Source organism: Neolamprologus multifasciatus, chromosome 3 (genome assembly GCF_963576455.1).
Source record: "Neolamprologus multifasciatus chromosome 3, fNeoMul1.2, whole genome shotgun sequence".
In the NCBI taxonomy this organism is placed as follows: domain Eukaryota; kingdom Metazoa; phylum Chordata; class Actinopteri; order Cichliformes; family Cichlidae; genus Neolamprologus; species Neolamprologus multifasciatus.
In genome coordinates, this window is record NC_140441.1 from 47,186,151 (window position 1) to 47,206,023 (window position 19,873).

At 41.7% G+C, this 19,873-nt stretch overlaps 2 protein-coding genes across 2 annotated transcripts; one reads left to right on the plus strand and one right to left on the minus strand.

Annotated features, from left to right (window-relative positions):
- The first annotated feature begins 257 nt into the window (after nt 1–257).
- Nucleotides 258–7,677, plus strand: mpdu1b (mannose-P-dolichol utilization defect 1b). The gene is made up of 7 exons (XM_085154008.1): nt 258–428; nt 2,362–2,427; nt 5,391–5,523; nt 5,642–5,727; nt 6,427–6,545; nt 6,769–6,879; nt 7,056–7,677. Exons 1-7 carry the CDS (start codon nt 302–304, stop codon nt 7,173–7,175), a joined length of 762 nt encoding a protein of 253 aa, XP_085010134.1. The 5' UTR covers nt 258–301; the 3' UTR covers nt 7,176–7,677.
- A 3,863-nt stretch (nt 7,678–11,540) lies between these two features.
- On the minus strand, nt 11,541–19,797 carry sox19b (SRY-box transcription factor 19b). Its single transcript, XM_085154007.1, is given in 9 exon segments — nt 11,541–12,964; nt 12,967–13,039; nt 13,041–13,200; nt 14,705–14,727; nt 14,729–14,897; nt 14,899–15,023; nt 15,025–15,072; nt 15,074–15,115; nt 15,117–19,797. Coding segments are annotated over 9 exon segments (924 nt in total). The 5' UTR covers nt 15,375–19,797; the 3' UTR covers nt 11,541–12,938.
- Between the last annotated feature and the right edge of the window lie 76 nt (nt 19,798–19,873).

Here is a 19,873-nt window from a genome sequence, read left to right on the forward strand (position 1 = left end):
TTTAATTCCACTGTAATCATGCGGTGAATTTGATTGATATCCGATCTCTTACAGTTAGTTACAGCTCCATTGTTTGTAAAAGACACTTTTTCAGCTTCTAGAAATGTTGTTTTTTATATTTTAGGTTATACCTGTGTAACTGATATATATGTAAGATATTAACTAAACACTTACTGTAATGTTACATGATGGAGTCGAGCATTTTATGACAGCACACTGTAAGCGGAACACTTGTGATGTCATTTGAACCGGTGGGATCTTGTTTCTGTTACACATTAAACGGCGACGTCACATCTTGACAATGGCGGAAGAAGCCGTTGTTGTTGAGGGTTTGTCTTTTATGGATCCTTTCAAAGGGCTTCTGTTGACATATTTTATGCCAGAATCATGCTACGACGAGTTCTTCCTCAAGTTCAACTTTCTAGACGGTAAGAGGCTCGTTGTAGTTTGACAAGCGCGGTGTATTACCAAAAAGTGTAACTCTGAGGGTCTGATGACAGGACACGAGCGACGTTTCCACGTCAGGTGTAAATAAAGTGAGAGTCATGTGGTGTCGGAACGCTTAGTTAAAATGTTAAAATGTAACGATATTTGAGCTGCATGCAAACAATGAGGGCGCTCGTTTGAACAAGCAGTCTGCTACAAAGTAACGACACGAATGTACCTGAGTTCGACACGACTGGCAACACTGTGTCAGTTCCACTCTGTTACTCCAAGTACGAAGTACAAAGTCAGAAAAACACCAAACAGGACAAAGTTATTGGAGGAATATTTGTGTGTTTTTATTCTCTCAATTTATTTCAAAAAGTCAATTTAAAAAAATCAGGTGAAGGAAATTTCTTAAAGTTGATTCACAGATTTAAGTCATGATGTTATTTACTGTAGAAACGTCGTATTTGTTAGCTCTGATTATTCTAGCTATCTTTTCTCTTATTAATCAAATGCTGATTTTTGCCAAGTTCATTATTCACAAATGTAAGTTTACAAGCGGATGGCTTCATTTTCGTGAGATTATAAAAGAATTGTAGCAAATGTCTCCGTGATTTCTTTTTCACAAAATCGAAATCTCTTTAATGTTGAGCTAAACTTAGTGTAATCCTGTTTGCCGTGGCCGTGTGTGTTCTGTTTCCTTTACTGGAGTTAGAAGTAAATCTTATTCAGAGAGGAAAATGTCTTTATGACACAGACTGTGGTACAGAGTTATTATAATTTTATATTTAAATTAGTTTTTGTCCTTGTTTTTATTTTGTTTGGACCACTTTGGTGGCCTCAGGATCTGATCTTTGGTTTTTGCGGGCGATGCGGTTCTTTTAGCTTCTTGGGATCATGACCTCCAGCTTGCACTGGAGCTGTCTGTGGAGAAGAGAATTAGCGCCTCCATGTCAAAGACCATGGTTCCCAGACAGAAAAGGGTGGCGTGCCCACTCTGAATCTGGGATAGATTACAGCCTGAAATAGAGAAATTCTTGGAGTCGTGTTCCTGAGTGAGGGGAACGCCGGATTGGGGCGGTATCTGGAGCGATGCGGATGCAGTTTGTTGTGGTGAAGAGAGAGCTGAGGATGAGAGCAAGGCTGTCGATTTAGCGGCCTATATTCCTACCCTCACATGTGGTCACAAGCTCTGAGTAGTGACTAAAGAGGTTACGGCTACAAGTGCCAAGAGATGAGTTTCCTTCGAAGAGCGGCTGGGCTCTCCCTTACAGATATGGTGAGGAGCTTGGTCATTGAAGAGGGACAGAGTAGAGCCATAGCTCCTCCACATTGAAAGGAGCCAGCTGAGGCATCCACTAGGATGAATCCTGGACACCAGCTAGGTGAGATGTTCCAGCCATGTCCTACCTCATGCCTGGCCTCAGTCAGACTCAGGTCTCACCGGGCTGCTCAGACTGCTGCCCTTGCAACCGGAGCCCAGATACACAGCAGAAAAATTACTCTATAATTTCCTTCAGGATTAATAAAGTATTTCTGATTCTGTTGGATGCTTTGAACCGAGTTGAGTTGTTTCCTTTTCGATTAGTTTCCAAAATGGTTTTTCTGGTTTTAGTTTAGGCTTTATTACTAAATAAACACAGAATGAAATCAAAGATGCCTAAATGTTTGTTCACTAATAGGTTCAGTTAACTTTAATATCCTTGCTGTAGAAACAAAGGCCTGTTTGTTTGGTTTGTTTTGCAACTTTACAATTTTTATTCAAAATCAGTTTAACAGTGCAGTGATTCTTTTTCTTCACTTAACTTAACTGTTTTCCTTTACTGCAAATAAAATAATAAATAAATAAAATAATAATAAATAATTAATGCATTGCTGCAGACATTACATGCCAAAGGTCCTGATAATCATTCAGCCTGTGTTTTCTTCCAGTGCCATGTCTGAAGATTGTACTGAGCAAAGGCCTGGGGATCGGCATCATACTGGGATCAGTGATGGGTAAAATGCTTCCTCCACCTCTCTTTGTAACTGCCGTTATCTGAATTGCTGCCTTAGTCAATCAAAAGTTAGAATATATTATTTGGCTTATTTGTTTTTAATTATAAATAAACATCAATTTCATTTAATTTTAGTGAAATAATTAATTATAGTCATATATCCTATGTAGTATAGGCACATATTTGCCTCAAGGTGCTTTATATCATGAGGTAAAGACCCTGCAGATGCAGAGAAAACAGAAAATCACATGACTTCCCCGTCTCTGAAACCTGACTGAAACTCTTCAAATAAACCATTCCTCTGCAGATGATCTGTTAGCTGTTTGACAACTACTCTTTCAAGGATTTTTGATATGAAAGGAAGGTTGGAGATTGGCCTATAATTAGCTAAGACTGCTGGGTCTAGAGATGGCTTTTTGAGTAAAGGTTTAACTACAGCCAGCTTGAAGGCCTGTGGTACATAGCTGATTATTAGAGATAGGTTGATCATATTTAAGATCGAAGAATTAATTAATGGCAGGACTTCTTTGAGCAGTTTTGTAGGAATGGGGTCTAAGAGACACGTTGATGGTTTGGAGGAAGTAATTATTGAAGTTAACTCAGTCAACAGAGCTCTGACTGTGTGTCAGACTGGTTACAGAGCTGAAGAGAAAGGGCTTTCTCATAAAGCAACAAACTATTTTTATATGAATATGTAGAATTATTCTACAAACTGAATTATGCTTCGTTGTGCCAAACACATGTGCTTTGCCAAGTAGGCTCCTCTTGTTAGTCTTTATTTTAATTTATTATTCGCAAATATTATACACATAAAAAATTGATCTTCCATCTGGGAAATATCTGACTGTCAACAGGATGACGATGTGTGTTTTTCTACCAATCATGGGCCTCTCCAGAACCTAGACTTCAGTATCATCAATGGATCATTTTGATAAGATAGCAGAACAAACGGGAGACAACATCTCAAGAATAGCTTTGGATTGTCCTTCAAGAAGTCTGTAGAACCTTTCCCAGAGTCAAGAACTGTCTAAGACAGTTTACGCTGTTATTTTGTTTGTTTGTTGTCATATGTGGTCATAACAAACATTGACTGTCAAGTCTGTTAAATTTGTACAAACTCTTGTTTTTTGATCCGCATTACTGGTCAAAAGTTTCAGAACACCAATTTTTCCAGTTTTTATTGAAAACGATGCAGTTTAATGTCTCACTGCACTCTGAAATCAAAGTATAGTATTAATAATAATAATCATAATACATTTTATTTGAGGGCACCTTTCAGAAACCCAAGGTCACCTTACAAAGAACAACATTAATAAAAGGAGAAATAGTCATAAAATAAGTTAAAATTGCAAAGCAGAGCTTGACAACAGATCAAATCAGCAGTAAAGTGAATAAACCAGTTTGAACAGATGTGTTTTGAGCTGTGACTTAAATACAGAAAGGGAGTCAATATTTCTTATGGCTGGAGGAAGAGAGTTCCAGAGCAGAGCGACTGAAGGCTCTGTGACCCACAGTGATGAGACGTCAGGAACAGTAAGATGAGTAGCAGATGAGGATCTGAGAGGGCAGGAAACAGTGGTGATATGGAGCAGCTCACACAAATATGAAGGAGCAGATTTATGGATACACTTGTATGTGAGAATTTTAAAGTTTATCCTGGCTTCTATGGGCGACCAGTGAAGCTGCTGAAGAACTGGGGTAATATGAGCTCTTAACGGAGTACGAGTTATGACCCGAGCTGTGGAGTTTTGAAGAAGTTGGAGTTTATGAAGGGACCTTTTAGGGAGACCAATAATAAATCAAATAATTAATAAGCAATTGGAGTTAAAAAGGAAATCATGGGATCACTTTATGGACAGCTGAACACAGTCGTGGCTTCTTTCTACAACAGAAATCAAATATTCTCCCATATCTGTAGCAGAAGTTCCCATAAATGTGGACCATGTAGGTTGCTTTGCTTTCAGTCTTCTGTCCAGTTCAAACCAGCTCGATGGGGTTTCAGTCTGGAGGCTGTGCTGTGTTTTCAAGCTCACCATCTTGTTCTTTGTTCCTGAGGTAGTTCTGGCACAGCTTGGACTGATGTTTGGGTCATTATCCTGCTGTAGGATGAAGCCCTGACCGAGCAGAGGCTGCTGCACAATGCTGTGGTAGCTGTTTTGGTTCAGTCAGCAACCCTGCATCCAGCAAACAGCCCCAGACCATCACACTTCCTCCTCCATGTTGATGCCACACACTGTGGAACTTTGTCCTATTCTGACGTCTGGCTTTTTTTCTGCAGCTCAGCTTTCTTTTGCCGTCACACAGCTGTTAACTCTCAGAAACTTGTCCTCTGACTCAGTCGTGTCTTTGGGTCTGCAGACCTCTTCCTGTCACACTTTGTTTCTGAGTGCAGAAGGAAACTGGACTCACTGACACCTCGACTTTGTTTGCAGTCTCTCTGTAGCACAGACCTGCATTTATAAGTGTTGTAATGGTCTGTCTCTCTTTCATTGTTAATCACCTTTTTCTCACATCACTCTACTTTCTGCAGTACAACATTGTTCAGCTGATGCTGACGAGGGTTTGGTACCACAGTGTGTCCAGCACTGCTTTATGCAGACAGAGCTGGAAGTAACAGCTGTAGGAGTTAGTAGCAGCTTTAAACTGTTAACCCATGTTGTTCCTGAGAAAGACCTTTTTGTATCATTGTGAATGTGCATTATGTTGTTTAACCTCTGACAGTTCAACACTTTGTACCATTTCAAGCTGTTCATTGGACTTGAATTCGGTGTTCTGTAACTCTTGACTGGTAGTGTCAACACTGTATACAAATCCAAAACCGATTGTTTGCTTCAGTAAATCGCTGCACCCATCTTCCACCTATTTTCCTTGAAAATATAAAGAGGCGAGGGGTGGTGCAAGACTTCTGTACGGTGCTGTATGTTAAATTATTTTCTAACTTTTTCCCCAATTGTTTTTTAACAGTGAAGCTTCCGCAGATCTTAAAGCTTCTTGGAGCGAAGAGCGCTGAGGGGCTGAGCTTCAAGTCTGTGCTGCTGGAACTGTTGGCTATCACAGGGACAATGGCTTACAGTGTTGCCAACAACTTCCCTTTCAGGTTGGACCATGTTTGGTTGAAGTAGAAATGGACACAAGGTGCTCTGAATTCTGCATCTGTTATTGTAATCACTGTTTATTAAGGGTCCAGGTTTTCTTTATGCCGTATGTCACTGCAGCTCCTGGGGTGAGGCTCTTTTCCTCATGTTGCAAACAGTCACCATCGGCTTCCTCATTCAGCATTATGGAAAAAGAACCAGCACAGGTACGACTTCATGCAAACTGAACTGTTACCAGAACTGCCTCGGTAACAGTTGTGAAGCTTATAGTCGCCTCAAGCATGTATTCATGTAGCGTATAACTGTGAAACGACCAATGGTTTGACTTCTCCCCTTGATGTTATTAAATACCAAAATATACATGAAAAAAGACATTTTACATCTTCGCAACAACAAAAAGTATCCATAACTCGAAATTTTGAGTTAGCGCTGCCAATCAGTAATCTACATGAATGACGTCATTTCCTTGTTACCTGGAAACTGAGGCCCTCAGCTACAAATGCTACAGCTAAGCTAACAGTATCACAGCCCGTCATGAATGCACAAATTGGTGATTATTTACAGCGTGGCTTCACAAATGATGAAATCCTTCTGTTATTAGCTGAATCACATGATGTTACTGTCAGCACCCGTTCTCTCGAAAGTGCCAATTTGTTGCTATACATTGGTATCTCACCATATCCTCCCGGGTAACAAGAAAATGACGTCATTCACGTAGATTCCTGATTGGCAGCGCTAACTCAAAGTTTCGAGTTACTTTTCTCAAAATTTCGAGAAAACAACTTGAAATTTTGAGTTATGGATACTTTTTTTAATTTGTTTGTTTTTGTGGCTGAAACGGGCTTCCACATGAAACGAATAATTCAGTTTAACATTGTTACATCGATATGTTGCTTCCCTTGCAGGTCTCCTATTCATGGTTATATACTTTATCCTGCTGGTCCTGCTCCTGTCTCCAGTGACTCCTATGTCAGTGGTTACGTCCATGCAGGCCTTCAACATGCCGGCGATCATCACTGGGAGGGTAGGCCTGCACACGTCACACACGTGTTTTTTAAATCATCTGTAGCTTTTTTCAGATGTAACACAGGGCCACAGTACAGTGCATCCAGACAGTACTCAGAGTGATTAGCTTGTAATACATTTTCAGTATCCACTAACAACATGCAGACAGAAGAACGTGTCAGCCTCCATCAAACAAACGCTCGTGCTTGAGTAACACGCGATAATCTGTCCGGTTCTCTCAGCTCATCCAGGCATCCACCAACTACTCTAACGGTCACACCGGCCAGCTCTCCGCGGTGTCTGTTTTCCTGCTGTTCGCTGGGTCCCTCGCACGCATCTTTACCTCAGTACAGGTGAGACGATTAAAATACAATGCACACCTCCGTGTCTCTGGTTTGAGCACCAGTTTTTACGGGGACCATTCCTCATCAGAAGGTTACCTCTTTAATGAACTAAGATCTCATTATAGAGGACATGGTTCACATTCTGCAAAAAGTAAATTATTGAGCTTTTTATTGTCTTTTTACAGGAAACTGGAGACTCGCTGATGGCGCTCACCTACGTCATATCCTCAACCTGTAACGGCATTATTACTCTGCAGGTTCTTTACTACTGGAACAGTTCGCCTCAGAAGAAGAAAGAGGATTAGACAAATAACGGTCACTAAACTTGAATAACAGAGAGCCATCTACATGTTCGTTAGACACTATGTGTGTCTTTAAACTTGGAAGACCAAACTTACACATGAAATGTTTGTACAAAGCCTTTGGGACACATGGTATTTCAGATATGCACCTGACTGACGTACAGGTGAAATTGTAACAAGCCAGGCTGATCATTCAGCTTTTATGATTAAAGCTTTGGTGGTGGGGTTAAATTATGGATCGAGCTGCTGGTCCTCGCCCTCCCTGCACTGTCCTTACATTCCTTTTGATGCAGTTTTCCTGATTGTGGTTCACACTGGTTTTAATCATCACAGGGTTAAATCTGTAGGCTCTGTGGAGGAAACTGTCAGACGACACCACGACGAGGAACCATTGCACATTTGTTTATCATATATTCCACTGATTTGTATTGTAGCAGCAGTGAGCCACACAACATATCCCTGTATTGAATTTCTCTTTAGCTGAAATAAAAGATTGTGATTCTAAGTTGGAGGTTTACAGTTTTTCTTTTCTGTGTGTGTGTGTGTGAGTGTGTGTGTCCTCACAAGTTTGAAGCCTTTTTGAGGCTCAAAATGTGGTTTTAGTGTCAAGGTTACAATTAGGTTATGGTTAGGTTTAGGGATGCACCGATACCGATACTGTAAAATGTGTGTGTACTCATATTCATAAAAGTTAACCGATACTAACTTATTTCATTAATCAGAGAGTGGCATGTCATTTCTGTTGTAGTTTTTTAGATTGGCCACTAGGGGGCCAATTATTATTTTATTTATTATTTATTTTATAATGATTATTTTGTTTGTTTGTTTACAATATGGACACTCTGCAATAATTTAAAAGTTTAATTTATTCTCAAACCTAATTTGTATTTATTTTATTCCAAACAAAAGTGTTTATTTATTATTCTGAAAGCTCGAGACAGTGCCAATAGTTCAGTGATATTTTGTTAAATTACAATGTGGAGACTCTGCAATAATTTAACAGAAGTGCTTATTTTTCACTTGAAATTTTTTTGTGGTCATTTTTATTAAGATTTTATTTTTTATCGGCAGAGAATAAAACAAAACCTGTCTTCCAATTCATTGCATTTGTGTGTGTGTGTGTGTGTGTGTGTGTGTGGTAGAAGTATCGTTTTTTGTACTCTGTATCGGCAAGTACTCAGATCCAAGTATCGGTATCGTATCATTTGAAAAAATTGGCATCGTTGCATCCCTAGTTAGGTTTAGAGTAAGGGTGAGGCATTCATTTTTAATGCTTATGGTTAGGGTAAGGGGCTAGGGAAACCATTATGTCAATGAAGGTCCTCACTAAGATAGCTGAACGTGTGTGTGTGTGTGTACAAATTTCTTTCCTGTTTTCTTATAAGTTCAGTGAAGCGATGCAGAAACCAGAGACTGAGAGCTGAACGTGTGCATATTTACTCGCAGGTTAACTTTGAAGAACATCCACGTCCTGCAAAGAGGATCTCAGGTTTTTGGGTGTTTACCTTACAAAATAAAGAGTTGTTGTTGTGATTTGTTGTCATTTAAATAAAACTAAATTGAATCTTGAATGTAAACGCCGAATCACACTTTAAAACTCTGTTGGTAACCACCACCTGATGCTCACACACAACACTCACACAAACAGAGAATGACTGCAGCTCTTTGTAAAGACTTTTAAGTCACTCTTGGCATATCCATGGCAACCACTTTTTGAAGCCTCATTGCTTGTTGCTAGGTGAGGAGATGTACTGGACCAGAAAATCCTTCCATTGACACTCCCCCCACCTCCTCCTCCTCCCACACTACTCTTTCTCCCCCTTCTATCCAATTCCTATCCTCGCATGGTCCCATGGACCTCAGCGAAAACACAAACGTGTGCGCTTCAACGTCTCCCACTTAGAACAAATGGTCAACGATTGTTCCCATGCTACTTCTGTTGTCATGTCACATGGTTTGCTGTTCTTGGTTTTTATAGCTACTTCCTGTTTTACATTTTAAGAATCAAGAGTGTTGTGGGAAAGTTGTAAAGGTCCACATCCTAGGAGGGTCCATATCGCCTTCCAGGAGATGGATGAATATAGAGATGTGTGTCACCCTAAAATATGTCATGTTGAAGGGCTGAGAAGCTATAGGTTTTTGCAGAGTCTCTTATATGCGCTCTGTGTTGTTATGCCCCTCCTGTTGTTGGTCTCGGTGCGCTCATCTTTTCTCCCTTTCCTCAGGATCCTATCCCCTCCCCTCAGTGACCGATTAGCCAGTGCGTGATTCCCTCCCATTTCCATGAGAAAGGCGCTGCTCGGTGAAAGGGTTAAGCCTGTGGACTAAGTCCTAAAAAGCAACCCTAATTTTCTGCTCGGTGGGGGAGTGAGGAAAGCGGGGAGTGGGAACAAAGACGCCCAGGGGAGGAGCGGGGACTCTGGGTTTACTATATGCACCTGCGACTTGAAAAGCCACGGACAATGTGCTTCTGAAACGGCCAATTACGAACGGGCCATCCACTCGCTTTTTCTGTGGAAAGACGTGGGGGAGGAGGAAAGACGAGTCTAAAGGAAGGAAGAGACTAAGGAAAGTGAATTTTTAAAGAGGGTAAAGATAAGAAAGTAAATAATCGAGCTCTAAATAATTCTGGGGACAATAGAGGACACCCTGTCCTGCCTTCCCAGCCCCCAAAATTCATCCTCCCATATCACATGATCCCCTGTGTTCTCCCGCTTTAAGTTCATTTTTGTCCCAAGTGTTATCCTGCCTCGGGCAGAGCTAATGGCTCCTCCACCCGTTAGGAGGAAAAGTGTCTCTGGAATGCTGAGAAACATAATTTAAACTTTTTAATTCAGCTTTAAACTCAAAGATTCTCTTTTTTTTAATGCGAAAGCAAAAATTTACCACTGATAAACTCAGAACATTGTGACAAAAGGAAAAAAAGGTTTTTCCTGTTTTTCTTTTTTTGCATATTTGTAACAGTTTTCAGATCTTCAAACAAATTTTCATATTAGGCAACAATAACCCAAGTAAAATAAAAATCCCTGTCCTTCTTTTGAAGGACAATTTCATTAATTAAGAGGAACAAAGTTACCAAACCTTCCAAAGTGAAAAAGGAATTGTCCATTTTTAAATCATAAATTAACACGCAGGCCTGATTACTGCCAGAACTGATGAATCAACAAATCACTTAAACCGGTCTAAGTGAAGGTTAAGAGATCTCAAAGCAACACTTTATGTTGTAATCTAAAGAAACTCACAAACGGATCAGAAACAAAATCATCGAAATCATGTCCAAGTCTCCAGCGAACCACGGTGACAACTATTATCAACAAACTTCCCGGGAGTGACCGGCCTACAAAATGACTCCAAGCCTGTGTCGCTGACGTGTCCAGGAGGTGATAAAAGAACCAGAACTACATGAAAAGAACCTCAGGCCTCACTTACCTCAGCTAAGTGTTCATGATTCAACAGGAAGAAACAGACTGGGACAAAATGGCATTCATAGATTTCAGAGTGAAAAAGAGCTAAAAAGTCTCGGGGAAAATCACAGGAGTCTGATACAGAAATGTAACTCTGTTCCATCCATCAGGGATGTGTTAGTGTTTCTTAGTGTCAACTTTGGGAGCCGAAACCTTACCAACAGGCAAACATGGCTGCAGCGTGACGGTCTGGGGCTGCTTTGGTGCTTCAGGATCGATGACTTGCTGGAACCACGAATTTGCAAATTGAGGGAACAATGAGTTCTGCTCTCTACCAGAAAATCCCAAAAGAGGATGTCGGATGTCAGTTTGTTCCCTGAAGCATGAAATGATGTTCGGTCTTCAGGGTTTCAGGTTATGGAGCAGAATGATGATCTAAAACACACCAGTCCACTTTAAAAAGGGGAAAAGTGAACAAAACGATGGTTTTGGAGCGGCCTGGACAAAGTGCTGACTTAAATCCTGACCTGACGTTTAACAAGCTGTTCGTACTCAAACCCTCCATTAAGGCTTATAGTGGGGTATACTCATACTGCATTCATAATGCAAATATTATAATTCAATAAAAGTCCAAGTGTCAAAGCAGGTAGGCCGACATTAAAATGGTGAAAACTCAAATTGTATTAAAACAATGTCAGAATCATCAGTCTGTGTAAATGTGGCTCATGATTGTTCTCTTGAGTAGTTTTAAGGGGAAACCGTTTACAGAATTACTTGTATTCACTATATAATTGTATAATTGTAGTATTCTAACCCACAACCTACCAAACTAATCCAGCTCTGTGTAAATGGATGAATGATTACAATATAAACTAAGAAGCCGGCGAGAGCATAAAGGCTGGATTAGTGAGTTATTGGATTGGAGACAAAGTGAGCTGCTGTTATTTCACTTTCATGAAACATGTTGGCATAAACCTAATTTATTAATGTTGTTATGAAAGCCACAAATCTTTTCCATCAAAAAGGAATCAGGACTCTTCGTCTAAGAGCCTCATATACATACTGTTTGCACAAATGCTGCCTACGGTAACTTACACATGACACTGGGCAGGTTAAACCCGAATGCTGGACACAGTTCAGTTATGACTAGAACAGAATTATATCACATGTCCCGCTTGTGTTTGAAGATCACAATTTGAATCCAACCAGGACTAAACTTCAAAAAGAAATTAGCATTATCTCAACGTTTGTTACTGCAAAAAGTTTAGAAACAAGAATAAAGGTTTTCTGAGGTTTAATCAGGAACACGTATCCATTCTCTTTAAAAGTTATAAAAATACAACTGACAGTTCATTTAAAAACAACTCTGGTCTTTTTCCAATCCGGCGTCCTCGTATGGAGACATTTGAAAGACCAACTGAAAATCTAGCAGTTCACATAAAAATCCTTTCAATTATTTAAAAGCATAGAAAAAGAAATACTACACCTGCCTAGCGCAAGAGGACATGAATATAAATTCAGCATGCTCAGTTCAGATCGATGCATCGAAACATGAAAATGTCCTAAAACTAAATTATAGCAAATAAAACACCTGCACACAGTAAACACAGTCAGATCTTAGAGCCGAAAGTGTGATTCTGACCGAGGCCGCTGCTTCTACTGCATGTAGGAGGTACTACTGCACAAAGCCAGTCCTTTTCCTTGTAGACACGGTGGTGATTGTCCAACAGAAGTTTGTTTCGTTTCATTCAAATGTAACTGAAGAGTAGAAGTCCAGATCTAACACAAGGCTACTAAACCAAAGCCACATCGCAAAGAGTTAGATTTTAAAAAGCTCTGTTATTCAAGTCGTGCATTTCATTCTCGAGTTTCCTGCTGACGCATCACAGCAGCACTAACGAATGGCCAGCAGCTCAGGTGATGTGGCTATCACATGATTTCAGATGGCAGAAAGTGACAGTCGCCATTCGAAGACGTGGCCACGGGAACCAGTCCAACCAGCGCCGACTGTGCTGGAACCGTAATGAAAGCCAGTATCGCAAGTATTTAAGGTGGTTCTAAAACACAAGTTCTATAACACACAAAACACTAGAAAATATTACATGTTATGTACAACAGACACCCCGGCTTCACTCAAGACATTCAGGGAGAGACGTCTGTGGCGGGGTGGTGGGTGGAGTCTCAGCGCTGCATGTGTGGCCTGGATGCGTCGTCCGTGTGGCACCAAAGAGTACATTCGGATACTTGTCGTACTGCAGACACATCATCAAAAACTTCCCAACTTCTTTATGCTGACATTCTGAAGTACTCCACACCCCGATTTCCATCTCCTCTCTAGCTGCTCGTGAGCCGTTCGTCAGTCCTAGATGTGTGTGAGAGGAACAGTTCAGTGAGGTAGTGCTGCTGGACACTGGTGTAGCCCCTCTGTGCCGTCGAAGGGTCGCTGGCATCTCCTCCCGGTCCCAGGAATGTACATGCTGATCATGTCTCTGAGGTCACCCTGCAAAGCCCCCCGATGGTGGTTTGGTGTTCCCGTGGGAGGAGAGTGGGACACCGGTTCTGATTTCACCATGGACATAGTGACAGGGCTGGGCTGCTGTGGACTGCTGCTGTATGACATGGGGCTGCGGGGTGAAGACGGCATTACGAGTTAAACAACATCAAAACAACGTAATTATTTTGGAATAAAAACGTCAGGATGCACTGCTGAACTACAAATCTGTCCTGTCCTTTTCCACCATAAAAACAAGTGTGCACCGAGCTATACAGCACTTTATCATCAAACACAAACACACTCCTGCATTACTGGAAACTCTGCAATAGTTATTTGAATCCAGGGCCATGTGTAGTAATTATATTAACTTTTAAGCACCAGATATTTTCAGTTCTGTGTAACATAGTTAATAATGCAGAATTACTTCTTTTACACTGGGAATTTATACATATATTTTTTTATCTTGCACTGGGGATTTTGTTGCTATCATCATGGATAAAAATTCCCAATATGCTAACAAACCACAGTGTGAACTCTACAACAGACATGAGTGCACAGCAGACTATGTTTGATTTTGTAGGAAAACTACGGGATGACTGGTCTATGTGTCACAGCTACTTTTCTATCTGAATCCTCTATCATAGTTAAATATGTATTAATGGACACTGATGCAAACTTGTCTTTAGCAAACACTCTTCATGATTTTCGACACTAAAATGCATTCATTAAATACACATAGAAAGATATTTTCAGTGTTGGAAGAGACTGGGTGGATTATAAAGTTGATACGTGTTCCAGATAAATCTTCAAAATACTGTCGGAGAAAATTTGTAAAATTTGGTTTCGACTTGTGTTTAAAAGCTTCAATGATTCCACTGCTGTATTAAAAATGCAGTGACAGATAAGCTGCAGACGAGTCAGCACAACCAATCAAACTGGGAACTACTGCAATAAATTGCAGCATCGTCCATCCTTACACCAGAAAATTTATCAAGTGTTCGGACTTTGTTTAGGGTCATGAGATCTGTGCTAGGAGGCAAAATCTCCCCTAACACAGGACAATGGTTTGGACGGGGGTCTGTGGGCAGGGGACCACACACAGAGCAAGCCTGCTTGCCAACAAGTTATACTGATAAAGACTGCAGGCAGAGGAATGCAGACAAACCTCGTTGCTCAATCATATGTAGACTTCTTTGTGATTCGGTGGGAATGGATGCAACATATGTGCCTCATTTGAATAAACTCAGCGTGATGAGTCCTGTGGCAGTTTGAGAACATCCAGCATTGCTTATTTCTGGTATCTTAATTTTCATTCAGTAAAAAAAGACATTTCTCAGACTCGTTTTTTTTTAAATCAGAATCAGGAAACTTTATAAATCCCCAAGGAAATTCTGTAAAATAATATAACAGTGAGGGGATTTTCAGCACAGAGAAATAAATTATTTACTAGCTGAAGGATTGCGCACTCCGTTTTCACCAGATTTTAACACCTTTGACTTAGTTTGGAGAAGCCCGATGAAGAAGTAACCTGCAGTTTAAACGCTGCCGCTCAGTATCGTATCTGCGCGTGTTTTTGCCATCTTTAACGTGCGCTGGAACATGCGCGGTTGTTGTTTTTGCAGACACACACTCACCTGTATGAGTTGGCCCCGTTCATTGTACGTCTGCGGTGCCGTCATTGCAGGTGGGTACTGGAGAGCTGAACAGCTCATACCGGTGGAAGCTGCTGCGTGTAGCCCAGTGCCCTCGCCCTGCATGCCGGCGTATCCTCCGGTGGGGCCCCAGCCATAGCTCTCCATCCTGGGGCTCCCACCTTGGCTCTGTGCCGGCTGCCACCAGCAGGTTTCCCGCTGTCAGTGGGTACTTGGCCTACCTGAGTGTCTTTTTTGAGTAAAGCTTTGTCTTGCGTCGTGGCTTGTACTTGTAGTCAGGGTACTCCTTCATATGGACCGCGCTGGAGCCGCTTGGCCTCGTCAATGAAAGGCCGCTTCTCAGCATCGGTTCAGAAGTTTCCACTCGGCCCCCAGCCGCTTGCTGATTTCAGAGGTTGTGCATTTTCGGGTTTTCTTGTGCCATCTTGCGCCTCTGCCCCCTGGACCAGACCATGAAAGCGTTCATGGGCCGCTTGACTTTATCCATGGGGTCGGCTCCAGGTGCGCATGCCGTTTTAGAGCTCGGGTGAGAGTTTCCATTGCTGCCCATGCTCCCGGTCATGGTGCCGGTGACCGGTGACATTCCCTGGGAGGTCTGATGAGAAGGGGGCTGGCCAGTCGGCTTCAGCTCGTGTTCCATCATGCTGTACATGCTGGGAAAAGTAGGAAAGTCGAGTTACAAATAAACGATCGAGCACTCAGGAGCCTTCGTCGCCGTCAATCTGGCGACTTTTGGCCAGGTTTAGTTACACGTTTCCCCGGGGCTTACGCACGACACACCCGTGAGACTGCAGCGGACAACCTGCCCCCCCTTCTTAAATTAAAGTCTCTCGAGGCAGTCATTAAACTAGCACTGAGATACACTTCACAGTAAAGTTGTGCGGTTTCAGTGCAGTGAAAGAGTTTACGGAAAACCACTTGTTGTCAGACAGCCAGCTCACACACTGAACTCATCTGTCTGTTCACTCCCAAAGTTCTCCTATTCTCGTGCAGTCAGGCATGAACCAATGGGAATGGCAAAAAGCTTCATTCTGTGCGTGTGCATTGCAAATGAAAGGGCTCCGGGGGTGCGTGAGACACTTGTTGATGACGGAGTTGGTGAGAGGAAGCATTCCAGTAAGACAAGACGATCTTAATAATCCCCGGGCAACTGTAAACTATATACTGAAAACGAGGTTTTAGCAAAGTTGTCTGTGGAGACACCCACGCAGACTGTCACGCGTCTCCGGGCTTAAAATATGGTTTGAAAGATCCGCAAATATAAATGTATCTATAATCATAAAAGTTGAAATAGTACAAACAACAAAAAACTCAAAGAGAAAACAGTGTTTTGTGTTTATAACCAGTCAATTTCATTTATAAAGCACAACAACAACAACAGTGTTTGATACTGCGGGGTAACCGTCCGACAATAACACAAAGAAACCCCCAACGATGAGAGCTCCACTGTGGGCAACACAACTCCCTCTAACTGTTAGCCAGGGCCAGGCTGAGAGAGGAGCGCATGCTGCCGCTGGTTGGTTTGGGGAGGTGCAAGAGAAAAACCATCAAAGATCCAATAATTTCATTTCAACAGAGACATATTGTGTCGCACAGCCTGTCGGGACTGTTTCACACACGCAGCTCTGCTTCCAGAGTTTTTAAAAGAGCAAGAGAGTTTCAACTTAGCATTTCAAACCTAAAAGTTTTCTCTAAAAAGCAGAAATTATTTGCACACAATAACAGAACTATTTAAAAAATAGCTCCTGAAAACTAACCATGTTATTGAGTAATAGCACAAACCATGGGTGTGCAATGGCTTTGTAAAACTTATAGCTGGTAAAATCTGACTGAGGCTTATCTTCCAGTTTACATCCAATAGAAGTTTGAATCAGTTTAGCTCGAGGAAAAGATATGTTGGTGTTCATAACTCAGGAGGTGGATATGAAAAGTTACTGCAGCATTTCCAACTGTCAAGAACTGGAGTGGAAGTATCATCGAGAAACTCAAAGAGAGCCAGGACAAGCCTTACAGAGGTAGGAAGTAAAAGACTAGTGGGAGATGCATCCAAAGATCCCAGAACAACTGCCGACACACAAGTGAAGCCAGTCGCAATTGTTATTTCAAAGAAGACAGTTACTTGCACCCTGCACAGGAAGCAGAGCAATGGAAACCTTTAAGTCAGACTGAGATACGCTAAAGACAACCTGGAGAAAGACTATGCCCACTGGAAGCCCGTCCTTTGGTCAGAGAGAACTAGCCATAGAGACGCTGCTTATGTTTGGAGAAAGAACACAATCCCCACAGTGACACACAATGACGAGAGTACTAATCTGCAGGGATGCTTTGGAGCGTCTGGAACTGTGAATGTCGTCAAAGTGGAAGGAATCGGGAAAATCTGGAAACCCGGAGCAGTCGGCAGCAAAACTGGGTCTGGGTCGTTGCTTTATCTTCCAACATGACAACAACACCAAACATACATCCTCGTGGTGAACCACCTTCAGAACAACAAGTAAAAAAGCTCTGACTTGAATTCCGTTGAAAGTCCTTGACAGTTTAATTTGGAGGAGCTTGAAAGTCACCAAGAATGTAGTGGGATTACTTTGGAGATGTGCGAGTCCTGTTGAACCAAACGACTGCAGATATGTCGATACAACCCTGGTAGTTTTGTAAAATAATTTTATCACCGTGAAGTTGGGATGTTTGAAAAAGCTGAATTAAAAGTGTTTGTTCTGTTGGTACGTAACCAAAATCATGTGTTAACATCAGTTATCAGAGCATCTTTAAAGCCAACACTGATGAGACAATCGAGAAGCTTCAGATGAGAGTTTGGGTCAAATTTAGTTCAAATAACTTCAACGTTATTTATACCAAATCACAACAACATGTGTTTTATATTGGAAGGTAAAGACCTCTACAATGTAGCCAGCTCTGAGTAGTACTCACAATCAGAGCTTTAAAGAATCATAATAGAGTACTATGTGGCTGTTTCGATTACTTTAATTATGCCGTACTATCTCCTGCTGACTTTGTGAACATGTCAGAGAATCAGAGACTCTTTTAATGTTAAAGAGCTTGGACCGTGACATTTCCATTATATCTCCTCATTCAGCAGACCCACGAAATAATGATGAGATTCAAATGTTTTGGAACGCATCAAAGTCCAAACAGCTTGATGGAAAGGAGGGGAAATCTGAATGAACAGAAATAAAGTTGGATAAAATAAGCTGGGGTTTGGAGGTCAGAGAAGTGGGTAAAGGCTATAGATTTATAGGGGGAGAAATAACCAATGAAAACAGGGAAGGCCAGAAAATGAAGGTGAAAAGAAAGGAGGAGGGATGCAATGATGAAGGGATGGATGATGAAGGGGTGGGTGATGGGTTGGTGCAGGAGGGTGGATTTGGATGACAGGGCTTGAATAGACCTCTATTCTTCCCTACGCTGGCTTCTCTTATCATGCAAAACAGGCCCGTTCAGCCTCCCAGCCATCCGTCACACAAAGAAAGACCATGGCAGCCTTTTTACAAGCCTCACACTCACATAATCCACCCACCCCATCCCACCATCTCTCAACCCTGCGATCCAACACCCAACAGGGAGCGAGTTGGTACCCACAGTGTGCATGTGGCATTTGGGGGATGGGCACAGGGTACATTCACCACAAACAGCGCCTTTGGAAAAGGGACCACCTAACCTGAGAAGCAGGCCTCAAAGTAGAGATGTGCACCATGTTTTGAGGCTGTGCAGACACGATTATAGAGCTACGGGAAGCTGGAATAAGGCTGCCCGTCCATCCCAGGGCTAACATTTCTCTATCTTACGTCTGTGCCTGTGAGCTGGAAATTAGTCTGTGGATAAACTGTCAGTGTCGCTCCACAACAGGCTGGGAGAGAAAGAAAATGCAAATCCACAAGAGGTGTGCATGTGTGCTAGAGTACAAGGGTGATCATGTCAGTAAGGCTGAATCGACGGCTCCCCTCTAGTGGACGGAGACGTTATCGTTCATACATTGTGGCCTCCTGCAGGACATGCTGATGGGTGCTGCTTCTCAGCTTCTATTTGCTTAGCAGGAAAAACACTGTATGCTTCTCCATTTCATTATTTTATATTCACAGCTTTATTACAAATGCACACATGTATCTTTACCTTATCGTAGACATGCCTTATGCCGTTACATGTTTAGTACTTTATTATGAAGAACTGCACTCTATTGCAAGAGTCCGTCTCAACCAGCCGTTGGCCTCAGTAAACTGGTACGGTCTGTAGCTGCTGCACCCACGGTCGTGTGGGGTCAGGCCTTGACACCGTTTCACACAAACATCAAATATTTGAATAAAAGCAAATAATTGAGTCCTATAACGCTTCTGTTGTCTCCGGGCTGTGACTCTTTTTAATGATTCAGATCTTAATGAGCTCTTTAATTGGGAGAAAAAAAAGACAACGGGAAAATAAATGATGGGGAAATGCAACAGAGACTGACACGTTCTCCTTTGATGTGACACAAACGTGTCCGAAGATGTGAATATTATAAGAGTTCCAGCTCTAACATTGACTGCTCCACTCCATCGCCCACGTCACTGAGTGAGCTTTGCCACAAAAGTAGACACCACACAGGATTTGGCCAACAGAGGGCTGCTTTACAGCTTTAAAAAAAGGAAAAGAAAAGAATGTTTTTTATTGTTTTTCTTTTAAAGACCAATAAAATAAATTACTATACAGTATCAATGTAGGAAAACCTGATACACTGTCTCAAAAAAAAGGGGAAAAAAAAAAAAAGGAGGGGGAAACAATCCATAAATTTGGGGAAAAAAAAAAAAAAAAAAAAAAATTAGCACTGATAGCACACACCTCATAATACGAGAGCTCAGAAACTTTTGGTGGAGTGGAAAGCAAGATAAAAATCTCTATATACTTTTATATTTGTAGTTTGGTCCAGATGACACTCCCCATTCACCTATAAGATTTGGATGAGGTAGGTTACAAAACATGACCACAACCATTTGAAATCTTATATTCCCTGTAAAAAAAAAAACTCCAATCTCAACAAACTGGAGACGGGGAAAAATAAAAACCAAAAAAGTCGCTTGGATCTGGGTCAGGAGGCCAAATCGCTACAACTCACCGTTTCCTGCAAGCACTCCTCATCTGACCTCTACTGTACAAATGGCTGAA